This window comes from Hyaena hyaena, unplaced genomic scaffold, assembly GCF_003009895.1.
Source record: "Hyaena hyaena isolate Hyena2069 unplaced genomic scaffold, ASM300989v1 scaffold_143, whole genome shotgun sequence".
Taxonomy (NCBI): Eukaryota; Metazoa; Chordata; class Mammalia; order Carnivora; family Hyaenidae; genus Hyaena; species Hyaena hyaena.
Genome location: NW_024080775.1, coordinates 1,850,881 through 1,872,477, shown reverse-complemented (window position 1 = coordinate 1,872,477; position 21,597 = coordinate 1,850,881). Strand labels below are relative to the sequence as shown.

The 21,597-nt window shown below is 38.3% G+C and overlaps 1 protein-coding gene across 1 annotated transcript in view; it reads left to right on the top strand.

The window, feature by feature from the left end:
* The first annotated feature begins 8,042 nt into the window (after positions 1 to 8,042).
* Positions 8,043 to 21,597, top strand: part of ETNK1 (ethanolamine kinase 1) — a 56,829-nt gene continuing 43,274 nt past the window's right edge. Inside the window, exon 1 of the mRNA XM_039238569.1 lies at positions 8,043 to 8,478. Within this exon, the coding sequence (XP_039094500.1) occupies positions 8,323 to 8,478 (156 nt within the window). The 5' untranslated portion in view covers positions 8,043 to 8,322. The remainder of the gene's footprint in view (positions 8,479 to 21,597) is intronic.

The window sequence follows — 21,597 nt, the reverse complement described above, 5'->3', positions numbered from 1 at the left end:
TGTGTCGGACATTTTATATTGATATCTTCATAAGTATCTTCTATCCTCTAGACATGTTGCAAAGTGCTGGGCAGATTTAATGACACCCTACTGCTAAGAATTTGTTCCAAAGCCAGAGATAATTTATGGGCTGGCCTGTGGCCTAGGAAGTAATCAATAGGGTAGCTCAACGTAATCAGAGTACTCTATGGGGATGACCAAATACAACCTTTGACTGAGGGCTATTCTTGTGTGAGACCTGCAGAATATCAGGAGCTAACTAGGTGGGCTTAAACATTCATTTATTGAGTACCTTCTAAATTCTAGGCAGTATTCCAGGCAGTTTGACAATAGACAAGATAGACTCTGGCTTTGCTCTCCTGGAGAGCTAACATTGTAGTAGAAAACATAGCTTCTAAGACAGTAAATCTGTTGATTTTAAAATAACTTACATAGGTAATAACTGATACCTAAACAAATAAAACAGCTTGTTGTGTAGGACAATGGGAAGGCTACCCTAGAACAACTTTGGGTAAGACCTGAATGGTAGCAACATACATGGAAAGAAGCCAGTAGACAGAAGTCATAAGGAAATAAAAACATATAATTAGGACCACAATAGAGAGAAAAACAGGTGGAGAGAGAAAAGACAGAGAAGCCAATTGTTTGCAATTAACCAGAGGTGTTGTTGGATTTCCAGAGCTACTGCTACTACTTGATTTCTGACTTCTAGGTCCATTATTGAGTCCTGAATATATGCATATACTTATGTTTATATTCCACCTGCCATCTTTATTTTTTTGTAGGATATTCCTATCTATTGATCTACCTACCTATCTACTCATCTATCTATCTTCATTCAATCATCGTTGACAGTTTTAGCTACTATAAACAATACTGTAGTATATATTCTTGCACACTTTTTCATGTATATGTGGGGGATTTTTGTATATACCTGAAGTTGAAATTTGTGGGGGATCATGAATACTTATCTTCGGCTTTATTAAATACTGTAATATTGCACTCCAAAGTTTTGTTTTCCAAATAAATTCAAATATCCAATTAGCATTATAGGAATTCAATTGTTTTCCAATCTAATGGATATAAAATGGTATCTCATTGTTGTTTTAATTTGCATTGCCTTGATTATTTTCATAGGCTTAATGCCTATTTGGATTTCATCTTCTGAGAATTGATATTCTTTGCCCATTTTTCTAAGTGGGTTGGGTTTCTTAGTGATATTCTGAACAGTAGTTCTTCTGATCATGTACATATGCAGTTATATATATATTTTTTAATTTTTATTTATTTCTAGGAGAGAGAGAGAGAGAGAGAGACAGCGTGAGCAGGGGAGGGTCAGAGAGAGAGGGAGTGACAGACTCTGAAACAGGCTCCAGGCTCTGAGCTGGCAGTCAGCACAGAGCCCGACGCGGGGCTCGAACCCACCAACCGCGAGATCATGACCTAAGCGAAAGTCGGATGCTTAACCGACTAAGCCACCCAGGCGCCCCTGCAGTTATATTATAAAAATCTTATCATTCCTTTTCCTTCATTGTGTAGCTGGTGCAGAGGCACAGGGGTGCAAGAGCTCCTGGCTCCAGGGGTCCCAAACAGTCCAGATTTGGCCACTTGTCCTGACAAAATCCAAAGGCAGGGAAATGAGTGGTGGTGAAATAAGAAAAGATTTTAGTTCAGTGAGGTCAACAGCAGGAAGATTGAGGACTAGTGTCTCAAAGATTGTCTCCAAAGTGCCAAAAATACTTCCAGGTTTATGTAAGGAAAATAGGGAACAAAGACCCATGGGTACATGCAGGTGGACAATAAAGATCAGGTCATCATTGTCACAGGTGGGGTATTGCTGGCTCAGGGCAGTCCTTATTGCTTCTGGGATAGTTTTGGTTCCCATCAGGGGATGCTTTGCCCCCATGGTCTTTTGCCTAAGTTAGGAGGTAAGTTGGAAAGAAGAAATTAATTAGAATGTTTGAAGTCAAAATAGAGGTAGCTGAAGTCCTCTTAAAATTTTGAGTCTTGCTTAGGACATCTTTCCTTCACTTATAGTTGTAGAGATCTGATCCCTTACTTTCTTATACATTTTTATTTATTCATTTACTTTTTTGCATAACTGCTCTATAGTAGTAGTCTTAGTTACTATTAAGGCAGGATGCTGATTACCAAAGATGTAAATATGAATTAAAGTCCATTGTTTACATTTGTGTTCATTTTTTATGCTGTACAGTTCTGTGAGCTCAACAACCTGTAATGTCATGTATCTGGCATTACAGAATCATACAGAATAGTTTCACTGCTCTAAAAATCTCCTGTGCCCCATCTATTTATCTGTACTTCCCTCTGTCTAAACACCTGGTAATCACTATTCTGTTTACTGTCTGTACTGTTTTGCCTTTTCTAGAATGTCATATAGTTGGGATTATACATTATATGGCCTTTTCAAATTGGTTGCCTTCACTTAATAATATGCATTTAAGATTTTTTCATGGTTTCTTTTTCATTTTTTTACGGATTGATCCCACATCTGCTTTTATTGCTGGATAATATTCCATTATGTGGATGTAACACATTTTTTGTTGTTATTTGTTGTTGTTGTTGTCATCTTTTGTTTTTTAAATGTAGACTGTTGGACATCTTGGTTGCTTCCAAGTTTTGGTAGTTATGAATAAAGGTACTATAAACATTTGCGTGCAGGTTTTTGTGTGGCTGTTAGTTTTCAATTCATTCGGATAATCAAGGAGCATGATTTCTGGATAGTGTGGTAAGACTATGTTTAGCTTTATAAGAATCTGCCAAACTGTCTTCCAAAGTGGCTATACCATTTTCTATCCCACCAGTGATGAATGAGAGTTTCTGTTTCTTAACATCTTCACCAAAATTTGGTGTTGTTAACAGTTTGGATGTTAGTCATTCTAATAGGTGTGTAGTGGTATCGTTGTTTTAAGTTGTAGTTTCCTAATGACACGTGGTGTGGACATGTTTTTAAGATTGTTTCCTATCTGTATGTGTTCTTGGTGAGATTCTGATCCTCTGCCCACTAAAAAAATTTTTCCTCTATTATTTTAAAAGATATTTTGTATATTTTGGATACAAGCCTTTTATAAGATATGTGTTTTGCAAATATTTTCTCCTAGTCATGTGGTTTGGCTTTTCATCCTCTTAACTGTGTTTTTCACGGAGCAGAAGTTTTTAATTTTACTCAAGTCCAACTCACCAATTTTTCTTTCATGGATTGTGCTTTTGGTGTTATATCTATAAAGTCATTGCCGAACCCAAGGTCACCTTGATTTTCTTATATGTTTTCTCTTAAGAATTTTATAGTTTTGTTTTACATTTAGGTCAATAATCCATTTTGAATTAATTATGTGATAGATATAAAGTCTGTGTCTAGATTCATGTTTTTTTGTATGTGGATGTCAAGTAATTCCAGCACTGTTTATTGAAAAAACATCCTTTTGGGGCGCCTGTGTGGCTCAGTCGGTTAAGCGCCTGACTTTGGCTCAGGTCATGATCTCACAGTTCGTGGGTTCGAGCCCTGCATCGGGCTCTGTGCTGACAGCTAGCTCAGAGCCTGGAGCCTGCTTCAGATTCTGTATCTCCCTCTCGCTCTGACCCACTCCTGCTCATGCTGTCTCTCTCTCTCTCAGAAGTAATATAAAAAACAATAAAAGAAATTAAAAAAAAGAAAAAATATCCTTTCTCCATTGAATTGCCTTATGTTCCTTTTTCAACAAAAAGTTAACTATATTTGTGTGAATCTATTTCTGCACTATCTATTGTGTTCTCGGGGCGCCTGGGTGGCTTAGTCGGTTGAGTGTCCGACTTTCGCTTAGGTCATGATCTTGCGGTTCGTGGGTTCGAGCCCCGCGTTGGGCTCTGTGCTGACTGCCAGCTCTGAGCCTGGAGCCTGTTTCAGTCTGTGACTCCCTCTCTCTCTGACCCTCCCCTGTTCACGCTGTCTCTCTCTCTCTCTCCTAGAAATAAATAAAACATAAAAAAAATAATTTATTGTGTTCTATTGATTTGTCTATTCTTTTTTTAATATAATTAAAAAAAAATATTTATTTCTGAGAGAGAGAGACAGCATGAGCAGGGGAGGGTCAGAGAGAGAGGGAGACACAGAATCTGAAACAGGCTCCAGGCTCTGGGCTAGCTGTCAGCACAGAGCCCAATGCGGGGCTCGAACCCACGAACCGTGAGATCATGACCTGAGCCAAAGTCAGACGCTTAACCGACTAAGCCACCCAGGCGCCCCTGTTTCATTTATTTCTAAGAGAGAGAAAGAGAGAGACAGCATGAGCAGGGGAGGGTCAGAGAGAGAGGGAGACACAGAATCTGAAACAGGCTCCAGGCTCTGGGCTAGCTGTCAGCACAGAGCCCAATGCAGGGCTTGAGCTCACGAACTGTGAGATCATGACCTGAGCTGAAGTCAGATGCTTAATCAACTGAGTCACCCAGGCACCTCTGATTTGTCTATTCTTAACTAATACTTTGCTGTCTTGATCACCGTAGCTTTATAGTAAGTGTTGAAGCTGGGTCATGTCTGTCTTTGTTCTCTTCAGTATTTCATTGGTTATTCTGGGTCCTTTTCCTCTCCATGTAAATTTTACAATCAGTTTGTCAAAAGCCACAAAAATAACTTCTGGGGATTTGCACTGGAACTGCATTGTATAGATCAATTTGATAAGAACTAACATTTCTTGTATATTTTTAGAGGTTTGCTTTTTAATATTAAGGTTTTCAATCTTCCAGAATTAATTTTTATAGATAATGAGGAGGGATCAAAATTTTTTCCCATATGAATGGCAATTGTTCCAGTACCATTTATTGACTAGTCCATCCTTTTTTCACTAATTTTTAATGCCACCTTTGTCATATTCAAAGTTCTCATATCTGTGTAGGTCTTTTTTCTGGAATCAATACTAGGATTCTACTGGGCTAGTAGGCCATTCCTAAACTGTTATATAATAAATCCTAGTAGAAGGGATTCTCTCAACTTATTCTGCAATTCTCCCTCCCCCACCAAAAAAAAATTATAGCAACTTTTCTCGGACAAAGTTTGGCATACATTTTAATGTCATTTAAACAAGTTCTGTGGGGGGTGCCTGGGTGGCTCAGTTGGTTTAGCATCTGACTTTGGCTCAGTTCATGATCTCATGGTTTGTGGGTTCGAGCCCTGTGTTGGGTTCTGCGCTGACAGATCAGAGCCTGGAGCCTGTTTCAAATTCTGTGTCTCCCCCTCTCTCTACCCCTCTCCCACTCGTGCTCTGTCTGTCGCAAAAGTAAATAAACTAAAAAAAAAACAAAACAAAAACCAAAAAACCAAGTTCTACGAAAAACCCTGTTGAGATTTTAATTATAATTGCATTATAGTTAATGATTAGTTCAGTGAAAACAGAGATCTTTATATGTATCTTTTCTTTTTTTTATGAAAAGATTTCTCCGTTGATATAATTTCATCCATAAAGGTCTTGCACATCCTTCGTTAATTTTATTCTTAGGTACCTAATAGTTTTTTTTTTTTCTTGTTAAAGGATGCTTCTTTAAAATTATAAACTTGTGGGGTGCCTGGGTGGCTTAGTCAGTTAAGCGTTGGACTTTGGCTCAGGTCATAATCTCACCGCTTGTGGGTTTTAGCCCTGCATGGGGGTCTGTGCTGACACCTTGGAGCCTGGAGCCTGCTTCAGATTCTGTGTCTCCCTCTCTATCCCTCCTTTGCTCATGCTGTCTCTCTTTCTCTCTCAAAAATAAATAAACATTTAAAAAAATTACAAACTTGTTCAGTTCTCAGAATTTTTTTCTTAAGATTTTAATTTTTAAGTAATTTCTACACTCAATGTGGGGCTCAAACTCACAGCCCCGAGATCAAGAGTTGCATGTTTCACCAAGTTAGCCAGCCAGATGCCCCTCAAAATGATTTATAATTTGCTAGTAAATTATTTTATAATTCAAAATATAGTTTTAAACATTTTTAAATGTCATCTGTATAGTATATATGTATCATATATGCTATAATATATTGTAGTATATCTTAGTAAAGAATACATACAAATTATACAAAAATACAAGAGATACTATCTGTAATGTGAAAGTATTGTTACAGCAAATACTCAAGGAGACAAGTGACAAGCACTTGAGGAATCAGAAAAGACTGTTTATTTTGTGCCAGTGCGGGCCCAGCAGAGTCACCTCCAAAGGCTGACCATCAAGCTTGGGTTTTACTGATCTTTTATATATATGTGCTTCAGTATTAGTAGATTATTTCTCCCCCAATTGGAAGGAATCTAGAATCTGTTTATTGTAGTACATGATTAAAAAAATATCTGGAAAATGATTCAACTCCCTTGTTGAATTATAATACTGTAGTTTCTTTTTAAAATTTATTTTTATTTCATTAAAAAATTTTTTTTAAAGTTTATTTTTGAGGGAGACAGAGACATGAGTGGGGTAGGGGCAGGGAAAGAGAGAGAGAGGGAGAGAATCCCAAGCAGGTTCCACACCACCAGCGCCGAACCCAATGTAGGTAGGACTCCAACTCATGAAACCTGAGCCAAAACTAAGAGTCAGATGCCCAACCCACTGAGCAACCCAGGGGCCCCTTTTGTTTTAATTTAAATTCAAGTTAGTTAACATACAGGGTAATATTGGTTTCAGGAGCAGAACCGAGTGATTCACTTCCATATAACAGCCAGTGCTATTTGTTTCTTTTTAGTTTATAAATTTACCCTTATTGATAGTGAGCTATTTATTTTGTGATTTACAAAAGTAAGTAGGTTCATTCTGAATAATCACTGTAAGTAAGCTCATGTTAAGGTGGTAAACATTTGAATGTTAATTAAGCTGAATCCAGTTAGTGATTTAATTTACAACTAATAAACATAGTCACCATGTACTAAGTGTTTCAGGGAAGACACAGATTAATAGGTCACATTTCAGACCATTTTCATCAATCATAAAGAAAATTCAGAGGCCCCAATACATTGCGGATTATGTAGTTTCCAATATTACCTTAACAGGGGAAATAGCTGCTATAACACTTGAAGCTAAAAGTTTTAAGGTAGCTATTGTAAAGTCCATGCAGGAATATCCTGAAACAGGCATGGAGCCAATGTAAGCGCTGTCTCCAAACTATTTTTCATTCCTTCCCTTTCACCTTTATCCTAGACTAGAACCTGTTTTTCCTGGCTCTGAATAATTCTCAGCATGGCTAAACATTTGGCAGTAAAAATAAATCTTTTTTTAAATACTTATCATACTGAATTTTAATTTTTAAACAATTGTTATTGCGTAACAATTGTTGTTTTTTTTACAAAGTTTATTGTCCAGTTGGTTTCCATATAACACCCAGTGCTCATCCCCACAAGTGCCCTCCTCCATGCCCATCTCCCCCCTCCCCCCCCACACCCATCAGTCCTCAGCTTGTTCTCAGCATTCAAGAGTCTCTCATGGTTTGCCTCCCTCCCTCTCCCCCACCATTTCCCCCTTTCTTCTCCCCCATAGTCCTCCATTAAGTTCCCCTAATCCTCCTATACGTGCAAACATGTATTTGTCCTTCTCTGCATAAAAATAAATCTTTAAGTGTTGTCTTTACACAAATATAAGTTTGTACCAAACACCATGATCTCAGTACACTGTTGATAGGAATTGAGTGGTCCAGTCAACTGTGTGGTCGTCAGGACAGAGCGGCTTGGAGATCAAGGCGAACCATTTAATCCCCCCACGCCCATACTCTGGCCAAATTCAAAGGCTGATCTGGGGGTTATTTCAGGGCACGTCCCTCGCTTCCCAGAAAAACTCAGTCATAAATCAAACCCAGACCCCCCCAACGCTCCCGATCATCTGAAGTAAAGCATCACAGCCTTTCGAGTTTTCGCAGTGCTCAGGCTCATTCCGGAAGAGGAGCCTGCGTTTTCAGATGAGCAGCAAGCCGGCCGAGTTTTTGACCACCGAGGGTTAGAGCTACGGGCCGCCCGCCCATTGTGCTTGGGGCTAGAAAGTCGTCTTCAGCCCCTGACGCAGGCGGAGGCCCCGCCCTGCGCGTGACGCCAGCGTCAGGCCAGTCCCGGCATGCTCCGCGGCCGCCGGCGGTGGAGTGCAGACGAGCGGAATTTTTCCCGTGGACATCTCCGGCTCAGTTCAGCTGCTGTTCAGACCCGGGTCGGTGAGAGTGCCGTGTCCAGCCCTTTTCCTATCGCTCGCCCGTCAGTCTGAGCGCCCCTAGCCCTCCCGCGAGGGCGCCCCGGGACGGAAGGATCCACCAGCCTGTCGGCGCCCGCCGTGCTCGTGGTCGCCGTCGCCGTCGTCGTGGTGGTAGTCTCTGCCGTCGCCTGGGCCATGGCCAATTACATCCACGTTCCGCCCGGCTCCCCGGAGGTGCCCAAGTTGGACGTCACGGTTCAGGATCAGGAGGAGCAGCGCTGCCGGGAGGGGGCCCTCAGCCTCCTGCAACACCTGCGGCCGCATTGGGACCCTCAGGAGGTGACCCTGCAGGTAACGCCCACATTTCTGCACGGGGTCTCTCACTACCCAGACGCGGCCCTGAAGGATTCTCACAATCCCTTCAGTTTCCCGTCGACCGGGAGAGCCCACGGGAGCGTCTTCTTCCTCAGTCCTCTGGGAAGTGAGCCTGTGTTTCCTCGATCAAACCTAGGAAGGTCACTCCCCCTTCCTTCACAATTGCTTAGCGAGGTTGTCCTTGGGGCAAATTTTCTTTCTGGAAGCAGCTACGTAAGTGACGCACCCATTCACACCGGGAAAATCCGTTGATAGTTGCCCCTCCTCCCACTCCCCGTCCCTTCTAACTGCAAAAGGAACCTTTTCCATTCCCCTTGCTAGGGGGTCCTCTTCAGTCGTCCCTAGTTACCTTCTCTTCCACGGATAATGCAGTAGTTAATCCGTCTGATCTTTTCCTTTCCCTTCCCGCCCCTCCCCCCTCCCCCCGGCGGTTTACTCCCATGGAGGTCTCACCCTGCATTTTACCGTCTCAGACCTTAGGATTGGCGAGAGTATTCGATTTCAAAGTAATAACCATGGTCGAGTATTACTCAGTTGTGTTCTTAGGTAGCACTATACATATTTTATTTGAATCGGTATTTCTGAATTTTTGTATTCGTCTCAGTAAAACTGACAGTATCTGATGTTAGATCGATCAGTGTTATCATATTGATAGACAAAAATTGGGACAATTGATAGACAAAAAATCTTTATAGGTATAGGCGTTTTCGAATAATTTGTTTCTAATAAGATAGGATTTAGTATACATGACGTTTACTTTGAATATTAATTTAACTTTTAGAGTTTCATGATCTGCGACAGTGAACCTCCATTTTCCTTGCATACACAGATCAAAGTCAGTAATTTTGAAGGCGGAGATATTTGGGGTTTGTTTCAAATCTGAACAATAACGTAAGAAGTAACCACAACATCTGGTTTGTTTTGTTGACTAATTTATTCATCAGTGTTATTGACTTTTAACAGTATCTCAGGTTCTTTGCTAAAGTAGTCACCTATACAAAGATGAATAAAACATGAACAGTGCTCTAGGGCCCGGAACAGTTCCTGACACTTAGGCTCTCAGGGGTGTTAGTTTCAGTTCTTGTTGACTAAATGAGTTTTGAGCAGATTAAAAGGACTCCTATGTTTTGGGGGAAAAAACTTAGAAATTCTGAAATTTTAAAGGAGTGTTAGCCAATTAAACAGGACATAGTGAATCCAAAATGATTTTCATGTGTAATTAAAAAAATTAGTCTTGCTATATTTTCTTTAACAAGAAAGTTAAATTAGTTGAAACTTCCAAAAATGAAACTTCGAGTTGAAAATAAGAACTACTTTAGTTTATTATTAACTTATTTGTAGTTTACTACAGAAAATTTTTATATCAAAATGGTTTATACTCTGAAAGTCAATTATAAACTAAACATACTAATTAAAGACGATGCTGCTTCCTGGAAAACTTTGGTGCTGGCAAACTATGCTGCTTTTTAAGTAGAGACTTTAAAGTTTTAAGCTTTGAGACTGGTGTTTTCTATTAATGTATTTGTCTGTAGAACAGTAATAATAACTACCCTGTGGTACCAGTGTGCCATATTGTTAGCTAGGTGATCTATATATTTTATCCCTTAATCCTACAGACAATTGTATTAGGTAGATACTTTTTTTTCTTTTTCTTTTTCTAAGTGAAATTCAGTGAAATAAAGCCAGGGTATAGGTAAAAAAGGGACAAAATGGGAGCTTTTTTGTTATTGGAAATTACTTGGGATTGAATTTCGTCTTTTATTAATGTAGCAACTTTTTACTTTAAGGTCTTTGCACTCATAATCCAAATTTCTAATATACTTACTTGTCAGTGAAGATAAATATTACCACTTATTTTGCTGTAAGGATGATTATTAGAAATACAATCATTCTGTGAGCAAACAACTCCTTTGATCAGAAACTCTGACTTGGTGTTTATTCATTGGTGGTTTCTGAACCTGGGAAAATCTGACTCCCAAATTCTGTCATTCTAAACTCTTCCTTACTTTTTTTTTAAGATTTTATTTATTTATTTATTTATTTTTAAAATATTTTTATTTATTTCTAGGAGAGAGAGAGAGAGAGAGAGAGCGTGAGCAGGGGAGGGTCAGAGAGAGAGGGAGACACTGACTCTGAAATAGGCCCCAGGCTCTGAGCTGGCAGTCAGCACAGAGCCCGACGCGGGGCTCGAACCCACGAACCGCGAGATCATGACCTAAGCGAAAGTCGGACACTTAACCGACTAAGCCACCCAGGCGCCCCTTTTAAGATTTTAATTTTAAGTGATCTCTACACCCAATGTGGGGCTCAAACTCAGAATCCTACGAGTCTCATGCTCTACTAACTGAGCTAGCTGGATGCCCCTCCAAACTCTTCCTTACGATGCTTCAGGATTTCTTTAGTAAATCTCAATGGGAATATTTCTTTTTAGATTTGCTTTTATTTCTTTTGAAGTATAAAGATAATCTACATTTCAGAAGGGAAGTATGTATCATATGGTCAACAGATTAATACAGATGGTATGTAGCCCATTTTTTTTAAGACTTTTATGTAATGAAATATGCTTTAAACATACCTTACAGGCTTAGTCTAGTAATACTTAATTTTACTTGACGATTACTCCTGTCATCTGAACTATTCAGAATGTATTGGAAAATCCAGAAGCAAGCAAAAAAGACTTTGATGCAGTCAAAATGCTATAAGGCCCAGTCTTTGCTCAAAACTTATAGACACATGGAATGATGTATCTCATCTTAGATGGGATTTTAACAACTTAGGGTTTTCCTATTCATACAAGATTGAAAGAACAAAGTATAAAAGGGGTGGTGAGCTTTTTGGAGTGTATTGTACTGTCTTAGAATAGACAGAGTACATCTGAAACAACAATACTAGTCACAGTACTTTTTATTTCATAATATTTTACTGAAATTGATAGTCTAATGGGGAAGATAAATAAAAGTCATAATATAGTGTTTTTGGAATGTACATTCATGTTACATTCATATGAAAAGATTATGGAAGAACATTAAAAAATTATACGGTTTTGTTCCTTCTGTATTACAAGTTTTCATGTTTTTGGATGCATGGTTTTGAAATCCCGTTTTTTCTAAGCATACATAGACTGTCTTAGAAACCAGTGCTTATGTTTGGTTGTGTTGCTACTTAGCACTTTCCATATCCCCTTCCCTTAGCCATGTTGGAGATAGTTACTAAAATAGTCTATGAAAAATCTATAATCCTTTTTATTTTAATATTGATATTTGATATTTAATATTCTTTTAAATTAATAGTCAAAGCTGCTAATATATATGTATATATATACATAGTTTATTAAGCTGTGTGTCCTTTACTTTCTAATTTAATAATTCACCCCCCCACCCTTTTTTTAAAGTATACTTGACGCACAATGTTACATTAGTTTCAAGTGGCTTTTTTTTAAAGTTTATTTTGAGAGAGCCTCTGGGAGAGGGTGGGTACATGTGCAAGTTGGGGAGGGGCAGAGAGGGAATCAAGCAGACTCTTCTGTCAGCACAGAGCCCCATGGAGGGCTGGAACTCACAAACTGAACTGTGAGGACATGACCCTAGCTGAAATTAAGAGTTCACCACTCAACCAATTGAGCCACCCAGTTGCCCCTCCTTTTTTTTAACTTAAAAAAAATTTTTTTTTTTTTACTTATTTATTTTGAGAGAAGGAGAGGTAGTGTGCATGAGAACAAGCGTGAGCCAGGGTTGGGGTAGAGAAAGAATCCTAAGCAGGCTCTGGACTGCCAGGCTCAAACCCATGAATCCTGAGATCATGACCTGAGCCGAAATCAAGAGTCAGATGTTTAAGAGCCACTCAGGTGCCCTCTCTTCTGTTTTTAGAAAGATGAGTTTTTTTCTGAAAAGTCTTAGGTAAATTGAAGTAATGTATTAAGTGTGCCAGGAGGATATGATATTTATAGGATCCTTGAGTCCTGTAGATAAATATAAGGATTCATAGTTTTTTCCAACATAATTTTTCAACAAATTTTTAAAAACTTGAAAAAAAAATTTTTAATGTTTTATTTATTTCTGAGAGAGAGAGAAAGAGAGCGTGAGCAAGGGAGGGACAGAGAGAGAGGGAGACACAGAATCCAAAACAGACTCCAGGCTCTGAGCTGGCTGTCAGCACAGAGCCCGACGCGGGGCTCAAACCCACAAACTGTGAGATTATGACCTGAGCCAAAGTCGGATGCCCAACCAACTGGAGCGCCTTAAAAAACATTTTTGAGAGAAAGAGCACATGTGCTTGTAGGTTGGGGGAGAGGGACAGAGAAAGGAGGGAGAGAATTCAAAGCAGGCTTACCACTGTCATCAGAGAGTCCAATGCCCTGATTTCACAAAGGATGAGATCATGACTTCAGCCGAAGTCAGTAGTCCAAGCTTAACCAACTGGGCCACCTGGGTGCCCCTCAACATAGCGTAATAGCAATGGTTGGGTCCACTTTTCCATTTCCTGTTCCTCCTCTTTTTGTTTACAGCGTTTTATAATAAAGTATTTGATGGGTGATAGTTCTTAAGACTCTGTTGACTATGGCTAAGAGAGATGTATGATGTTTGATAGGCTCCTATCAAAGATGTGTAATTAAAATTTTCTTTAATGTGTATTTTTGTGAGAGAGAGAGCGCGCGTGTGCAAGTAGGGAGGGGCAGAGAGAGAGGGAGACACAGAATGTGAAGCAGGCTCCAGGCTCTGAGGTTTTAGCACAGAGTCCAACACGGGGCTCGAACCCACAAATTGTGAGATCACAACCTGAGCCAAAGTTGGACGCTTAACTGACCAAGCCACTCAGGTGCCCCTAAATTTTTTTTTTTTTTTTTAAGTAATCTGCACCCAGCATGGGGCTTGAATTCCTGACCCCGAGAGCAAGAGTTGGATACTCTACCAACTGAGCCAGCTAGGCTTCCCAAAGCTGAATGTTTGATAGGCCTCTCATGTCTTTTATTATGATGGGACTAAAAATAAAAAGTCAGAAGCCTAGTATGTAGATCACTTTCAGCTATTAACAACTGTGTGATTTGAACTAAACAAATGACCTGTTTTGGGGGCTTCAGCATAATGCGGTGGAAAGAGGATGGTTTTTGAATCCTGATACTAGCTATTTATAGCCTTTGGCAAGCTTTTAAATCTTTGAAATGGGAGTACCATCTACTTGGAAAGTAGCAAACTAGTAGAAAATAGTAGAATTTACTACCTAATACTACTGATAGTAATTTTACTACCAGCACCAATTTTTATTACTTTACTACTAATAGAATACATAAAATTCTGTACGGTATATGTTAATACTGTATGCTTCCAACTTTTCCTTTTTCCCCCCAACACCCTCCCCCATTTATAAGTGGAATAATTGATCTAAAAGAATTTTAAGCTCCTAAAATTTAGTAATTCTGACATATGTTTTTTGTAACAGGCATGATACCATTTTATAAGCCTTTTTTTTCCCTGTTGTTTTTCAAGTTTATTTATTGTGAGAGAGAGTCGGGGCGAGGGAGGGGGAGAGAGAGAATCCCAAGCAGGCTCCACACTGTCAGCGCGTAGCCCAACATGGGGTGCGAACTCACGAACTGTGCGATCATGACTAGAACCAAAATCGAGGTGTGACTTTTAACTGATTCAGGCTCCCCCACACCCTGGCATGATGTTAATTTTAAGCAGCATTATTTTGTACAACTAACTATACAGAAGGTAGGCATGGGAAAATGTAGGAGGGAAGGCTTCGTAGAGCAGAAGATACCTGAACTGAGCTTTGAAGGAAAGATGATCAGATGGAATGGGGAAGCATTTCTGGGCAATGAAAAGTACTTTCACAAAGTTAGACTATAAGGGGCAAAGAACAAAGCTAGGCTACTAGTATTTTGGGCAGAATGGAGTGTGAACAAGAAAAGAAGTAGGACTGATTTTTGAGAAAGGGAGTTGTTAGATTTGAAGGTTTTGTGCTTCATTAAGGAGGTGATATTTCTTATCTAGGACATAATGGGAAGCCATTGAATGTTTTTAAGCAGATGAGTTATAGCATTTTTTGTTTTCTTAGAGCAGTAGCAGGCCTTATTGAAGGCAGCAGTAGTTGAATGAGATGTTTTGAATTGGGAAATAAGTGATCACTTAGGACATTGGTTTTGAAACCAGTGGTTACCCCACATTAATAGAACGCTAAGTCAGTAGAGTGGGTTGAAGCTACTGCAGTTTAAAGTGACGAATTAAAATAGGATATAATAGGATAGATCAGAGAGTCTTGCAAATAATAAGGTAAGTCCTCTTTGGTGAAGCTTTTTTCATATGAAAGTATGTACTGAAGTAGATGATAAATCTATTTTTGTCTGAGTATCACATTAAAAAGCGTTTGAGAAAGACTTAACCTAGGAGAGACTGTTATATTAGTCCAGAAAAGAAGTGCTGCTGCCCAAATTAGGATAGTGGCTTTGGAAATGAAAATAAAGGGCAGATTGGGGGAATTTCAGAAAATAAATATGCAGTAGTTAATTGGTTGCTTGCAGGTGAGGGAACAGGGAAGCATAAGGATTTTTTTGGGGGGGGTGACAGAGGTAAATAATAGAAGACCTATATTTAAGGAATCAGAGGTTATATTTCTCATGATATAGTCTTCTGAGGAATAATTTTGCTCTTTGATATAATAAATGGGACATAAATAAATTTTTATCACCCTTTTAAAAATCATGAGATATAACACACATACAGGAAAATGTATGAAACATAAATTTTTTTTTTGTAGAACAAATACTGTGTAACCCAAACTCCTGGTAAAGAAAATATCAGTAACCCAGAATATCTCCATTTTCCTTCCTTGTCCTAATCTCTCCCTCCCTCTAGTGGTAGTCACAATAGCAGTTGTTTTTTGTTTTTTTTTTAATGTTTATTTCTTTTTGAGAGAGACAGGCAAAGAGAGAGGGAGACACAGAATCTGAAGCAGGCTCCAGGCTCTGAACTGTCAGCACAGAGCCTGAGACAGAGGTTGAACTCATGAACTGCAAAATCATGACCTGAGCTGAAGTCAGTTCCTTAACCCACTGAGCCACCCAGGTTCTCCACAATAGCAGTTTTGTTTTGTTTTTTTAACTAACAGACTATTTTGCTTTAGCCATTTCTTGCAAGTCAATACTATGAGAAAACAGTATACTGAGTGTATGAATTTCCTTTTACAAGGAACATGAACGTGAAATAATTTAGTTTTACTACAAAGATACATTACAATATCAAAACTTTGAGAGGGAGAAAAACATTGAATTGTTTCTATTTTTTTGCATATTAAAATAATATTGCATGAACTGCTCCTCTACATATGTTTTGGATAACTTTTCGAAGTATGTCCATAGAATAAATTTTTATTAGTGGAATTAAAAAGTTAAAAACTGTGTGCCAGTTAGGGTTATAGGATATGGGCTTTATTTCAAAGCATTGGCTCCTGCACTTGTAGAGGCTGGTAAGTCTGAAATGTAGGGCAGTAGAATAGGCTAGAAACAGGCCGGAGTTGTTGCTGTCATCTTAAGGCAGAATTTCTTCAGGAAAACTTAAAATTTTTTTACTTTTATATTCCTTAAACTGATTGAATGAAGCCTACCCTCATAACTGATTGTTGATGTTAAGTGTAGCTACCGTACTTTCACAGCTGCATCTAGATTAGTGTTTGATTGAATAATTGGGTATTACAGCCAATCCCAGTTGACACATTAAATTGTCATATTCTTTCTCACTTTTGTATTGCCAGATTGTCATGAAAGTTGTATTAATTTATATTTCTCAGCACAGTGTTGAGTTTTTCCTTATACCTTGTCCAATTCCTGATACCAAATTTAAAAATTTTTGTTAGTGGGATACATGAAAATGGTATTATTACATTACTTCTAATTTTATTATTTTGGCAGGTGATGGAATCCAGCATTTTTTTCCCACAAAACAGTTAACTATGTTTTAATTTCCACTTTTCTAGGCTTTTTAGTTGGTTTAGTAACCATTAGCTTAATAAATGAAACTTGTCTTTACAATTTTATTAGCCTGAGAGTTTATTCATTTAAATTCAGTACTTAATTGGTCATTCTAGACCATAAATTCATGTCAAAACAGGTTCCCTGTTTGATATCTTAAATCATCATTGGGACTAAAGAGGTTTCATACTGAGTAAGTAGAAATTAATATTTTTACCATCTCAGGGTTTTTGGTTGCAGGACAGTGTCAGATATTGAAAGAAGATATTAAATTATGATTTGGGGGTCTAAAGATGACCTTCAGGTTTATCAGTACCACTGTAGCTTTTAAGGTGTCATTAAACCCCTAATCTTGGGGCGCCTGGGTGGCTCAGTCGGTTAAGCGGTCCTCTCTTGATTTAGACTCAGGTCATGATCTTGCTGGCTGTGGAGCCTGCTTAAGATTCTCTCCCTCTGCTTCTTCCCTGCTTGCGTACTTATGTTCTCTGTCTCTCTGTGTCTCTGTCTCTGTCTCTTTCTCTCTCTCTCTCTCTTTCAAAAAAAAAAGAAAAAAACCTCATAACTTCTGTTGTTTTGCAGCAAATAGATTTGCCATCTCTCTTACGTTTTCCACTTCCTAGTGAACCATTCTGATTCTTTGACAACATGCCTAAGACCTATGAAGAGAAGCTTGAGACAGTAAGTCCGATACAACATCCTGAATGGTTTCTTGTATTGGTAACAGTAAAGTTACATGGGGGACCCATATAGAAGGAGCCATCTTTTTTTTTTTTTTTTTTTAAGTTTATTTATTTTGAGAGAGAGAGAGTACTAGCAGAGGAGGGGTGGGTGTGGGGGAGAGAATTCCAAGCAGGCTCTGCATCAACATTGCAGAGCCCAACACAGGGCTTGAACCCACGAACCATGAGATCATGACCTGAGGCAAAACCAAGAGTTGGATTCTTAACCGTTGAGCCACCCAGGTGCCCCATAGAAGGAGCCATCTTTATTACACAGTATTCACTATGACCTGGGAGGTGAGACATATTTAGTGGTTGAATATCTTGGTCACTGGAAAGCAAATCTAGGATGGTCTGTATGTATAGCATATCAGCTACTTCCTCTGGACCATTCCACTTTGCATGCAAAGGAGGGACAGAACAGTTCCCCTTCTCAAGATAAACTTTCTAGCCACTTTTTATTCACTGTACCAGGCTAGCACTCTTGTTTGGGTTGGTTACTGCCATTTAAGACTGTCAGTAATGAGCTGTGGATCCTGCATTAGCTCAGACGTGCCATGGTCTTCATACACTGCTACTGAATTAACCATTCTTATGAGCCATATTAATAAAGGTCCTTTAGGGAGCCAGCTATATTGACCTACTAAATAAGACAACTTCTATGGTATATCCCCTGGTTTCAGTAGTTTTCCTGATTTTGGCCCCTTGTCACCTGAATCATTTTGGTAAACAGCTGTAAATCTGCTGCTCAGTATGATTTTTCTCTTTTGTGATGGTTTTATTTTTATTTTTATTTTTTTAAAATATTTTTTTATTTCTAGGAGAGAGAGAGAGAGACAGCGTGAGCAGGGGAGGGTCAGAGAGAGAGAGGGAGTCACAGACTCTGAAACAGGCTCCAGGCTCTGAGCTGGCAGTCAGCACAGAGCCCGACGCGGGGCTCGAACCCACGAACCGCGAGATCATGACCTAAGTGAAAGTCGGACGCTCAACCGACTAAGCCACCCAGGCACCCCCTCTTTTGTGATGGTTTTAAAGTGAACAGCTTGATTGGATTGGATCAGTTGGAATCTGGGTCTGTTTAACATCACAGTCCACTCTAAAACTGTCTTTAGTTTTCTATTCTAGGTAGTATGCTAACAATAGCAGGGAATTGTGTGTTTAGTCAGTTTCTTATTATTTTGCATTTTATTGTGGATTCAGTGACTAAACTCCTCTCAGATTGGATTCTCTGTTAGGTTTCATTTACTTTTACCTCCTGTATCAGATGGCAGCACACCTGCTGTTTGATACTGTGGGTGAATTGGCAAATACCTGGCATCAGGGATTTATCCTCTCACACCTTCTTTATTCCACCCCCCCCCCAAATGCTTTAGCAATATTACAGTGAGTCTAGGATCATGCTAGCAAACTTGATATCATTGAAACAGATAAAGAGTCATGATACCAGCTTTTAACCTTCTTCTGTCGTGTGACTTTGGATAAGTAAGGGAACTTAACTAGGCCGTAATTTTCTCATTCTACAAATTGAGCATTTCTGAGATATTTTACAGTCAGTCTATACATAAGCAAGCATTTATTGAATATGTCCATGTTGTAGGCTGTTGTTTCTCAGTCCTTTTAATAATTACTCTTGAAACAAAAATTAAAATGAAATTAATTTTAAGTTTTTTGATTTCTGCCTAAGAGAAATTATGTTGCAAAGAATAGGATTTTGTCAGGTTGGATTGAATTTTGGTGAGCCACCAACCATTGTACTACCTAAGATTTTTCTTGTTTCTTTGGTGATATCTGTGTTGAGAATGCATGTAATAGACTAAGACATTTTATTTCCTTTCATATGCATGTTTCTTTTGACTTATGTTCTGGTTATGTCTTGGTAAACCCAATGTAAGTCACAAATCCCCCAAATCAGAAATTCATTTAACACACGTAACCTACTGCACATTGTAGTTTAACCTAGCCTATCTAAAATGTGCCCAGAACACTGACATTTGCCTACTGTTAGGCAAAATCATCTGACAGAAAGCCTATTTTATAATAAAGTATTGACTGCTTTATGTAATTTATTGAGTACTGTACTGAAAGTGAAAAACAGAATGGTTGTAGGGGTACAGAATGGTTGGAAGTATATAGCTTGTTTATTGTCATGATCATGTGGTTGACTGAGAACGGTAGCTGCTGCTACCCATTGTCATGGGAGGATCAAATCATATTGCCAACCCAAAAGTCCTATTCAAAGGATGGTTTCTGCTGAATGTGTATTGCTTTTATACCATTGTAAATTTGGAAAATCGTTGAAGGTAATGAGAAGATTAATGTGAAAATACATTCCTCTTGATCTGAATATTACAGTAACTTTTTAATAAAAGTTTATTTGTTGTTGATAAGTGATACACATAATAAAAAGCACATGAATCAAGTGTAGACCCTGATAAGTTTTCCTACAAAATGTAGGAAACCCATGTAATAAGACCCAGGTAATAAGTATCCAAGTCACGAAACAGATTTGGGGAAACAGTACCCCTAAATCCTCTTATGTTCCTCTGCAGTCATTCATCATCTCTCTCGCCAATCAAAGGTTACTCCTATCCTGATTTCTTACATCATAATTTTGTTTATGAATTTTTTAATGGAATCACATGGACTTTTGTTTTTTGTTTTGGTCTGGATTTTGCTCAAATTTTGAGAGATTTATACATATATATATATATTTTTTCTCATGATAACTTATTCCATTGTGAGAATGTACTTCAGTTTCTTTATTTCCTACTCTTGGTGGACATTTGGGATGTTTTCAGTATTTGGCTATTATAAATTATGCTGCTACAAATATACATATATATTGGATGAACATAAATGACCATTTCTGTTAGGTGAATAGTTAGACTTGGTAGGTCATCTGGCTTAGGTATTTTCAGCTTCATTACATATTTTCAGTTTTCCAAAGTAGTTGTGCCAATTCATACCCATAATGGGTATATGACATTTTTAGTTGTGTTTCATTTTTACCAACAGCTGGTACTATTTGTCTTTGTTTTTATCATTCTTGTGGGCATTAGGGATATCTTATGGGTGTAATTTGCATTCTACTGGTGGCTAGGGCATCTTTTTACTGTGTGTGTTGGATATTTGGATATCTTCTATTTTAAAGTACCTGTTCAAGTCTTTTGCTGATTTTTCTGTTAGATTATTTTTTTCTTTGTGATTTATTGATGTTCTTTATATATTCTAGAGTTGAGTCCTTTTCAAAGAAGTATATATTATAATTATTGTCTGCTAGTTTATAGCTTGCATTTACACTCTTAAATAGTATCTTTTGATAGTCTTAAAACCAATATTTCAGTTTTTTTTTCCCCATACATATTGCCGCCTTTATGTCTTGAGATCTCTTCCTGTGTCAACCTCATGAAGATGTTCATTCCTCTGTGTTCTGTACGAGTGTTACTGTTTTGATATTTGACATCTTGACCTGGAATTGTGTATGGTGTTAGGTAGAAGGGCTCATGATGACTTTTTTTTCCATGTGACTCTCAGTTGACCCATTATTGTTTATCAAAAAGACTATCTTTTCCCTATTACAGTGTCTTCTTTGTCATATATCAGTTGCTCTGTATGTGGGTCAGGTTATATTGTTCTGTTCCTTTGGTCTGTTTTATCTGTTGCACTGGTACTGTACTATCTTGATTACTCAAGTTTTACTATGGTTGTTGGTAGCTGCTATAGTTACTCTAGTCCTTGATACAGGATTTTAACTTTGTTCTTTAACATTTCTTCGACTATTTTTGACTTTTTATGTTGGCATATAAATTGCAGACTCAGCTTTTCAATTTTCACAAAAGAAACTGGATGAGACTTTGATACTTTGTGGACTCTATAGGTTTTTGAGGAGTAAAATCATTAATATTGACTCTCAGAATCCATAAAAAGGTATATCCCATTTATTTAGTCCTTTAATTTCTATCAAGATTTTTAATTTTTTTTTTGAGAGAGAGAGAGAGAGCGAGCACGAGCCGGGCAAGGGCAGAGAGATAAGGAGAGAATCCTGAGCAGGCTCTGTACCATCAGCGCAGAGCCTGATGTAGGGCTTGAACTGATGACCTGAATCAAAATCAAGAGTCAGATGTTCAGCCGACTGAGCCACCCAGGTTGTAAGTATACTTTTTTTTTTTTTTTTTTTAAGTAAACTCTATTTCTAATGTGGGGCTTGTACCCATGACCCCAAGATCAAAAGTTGCATGCTGTATAGACTAAACCAGCCAAGCATTCCAAGAAAGTTTCATTTTATTCTTAGTTGCACATGTGATTAACATACATGAGTGTTGAATTTTATCATGTGCTTTTTTTAAATCTCATGATGAGTACATGATTTTCCTCCATTTTTCTATTGAGCTAAATTACATTGATTTTTTG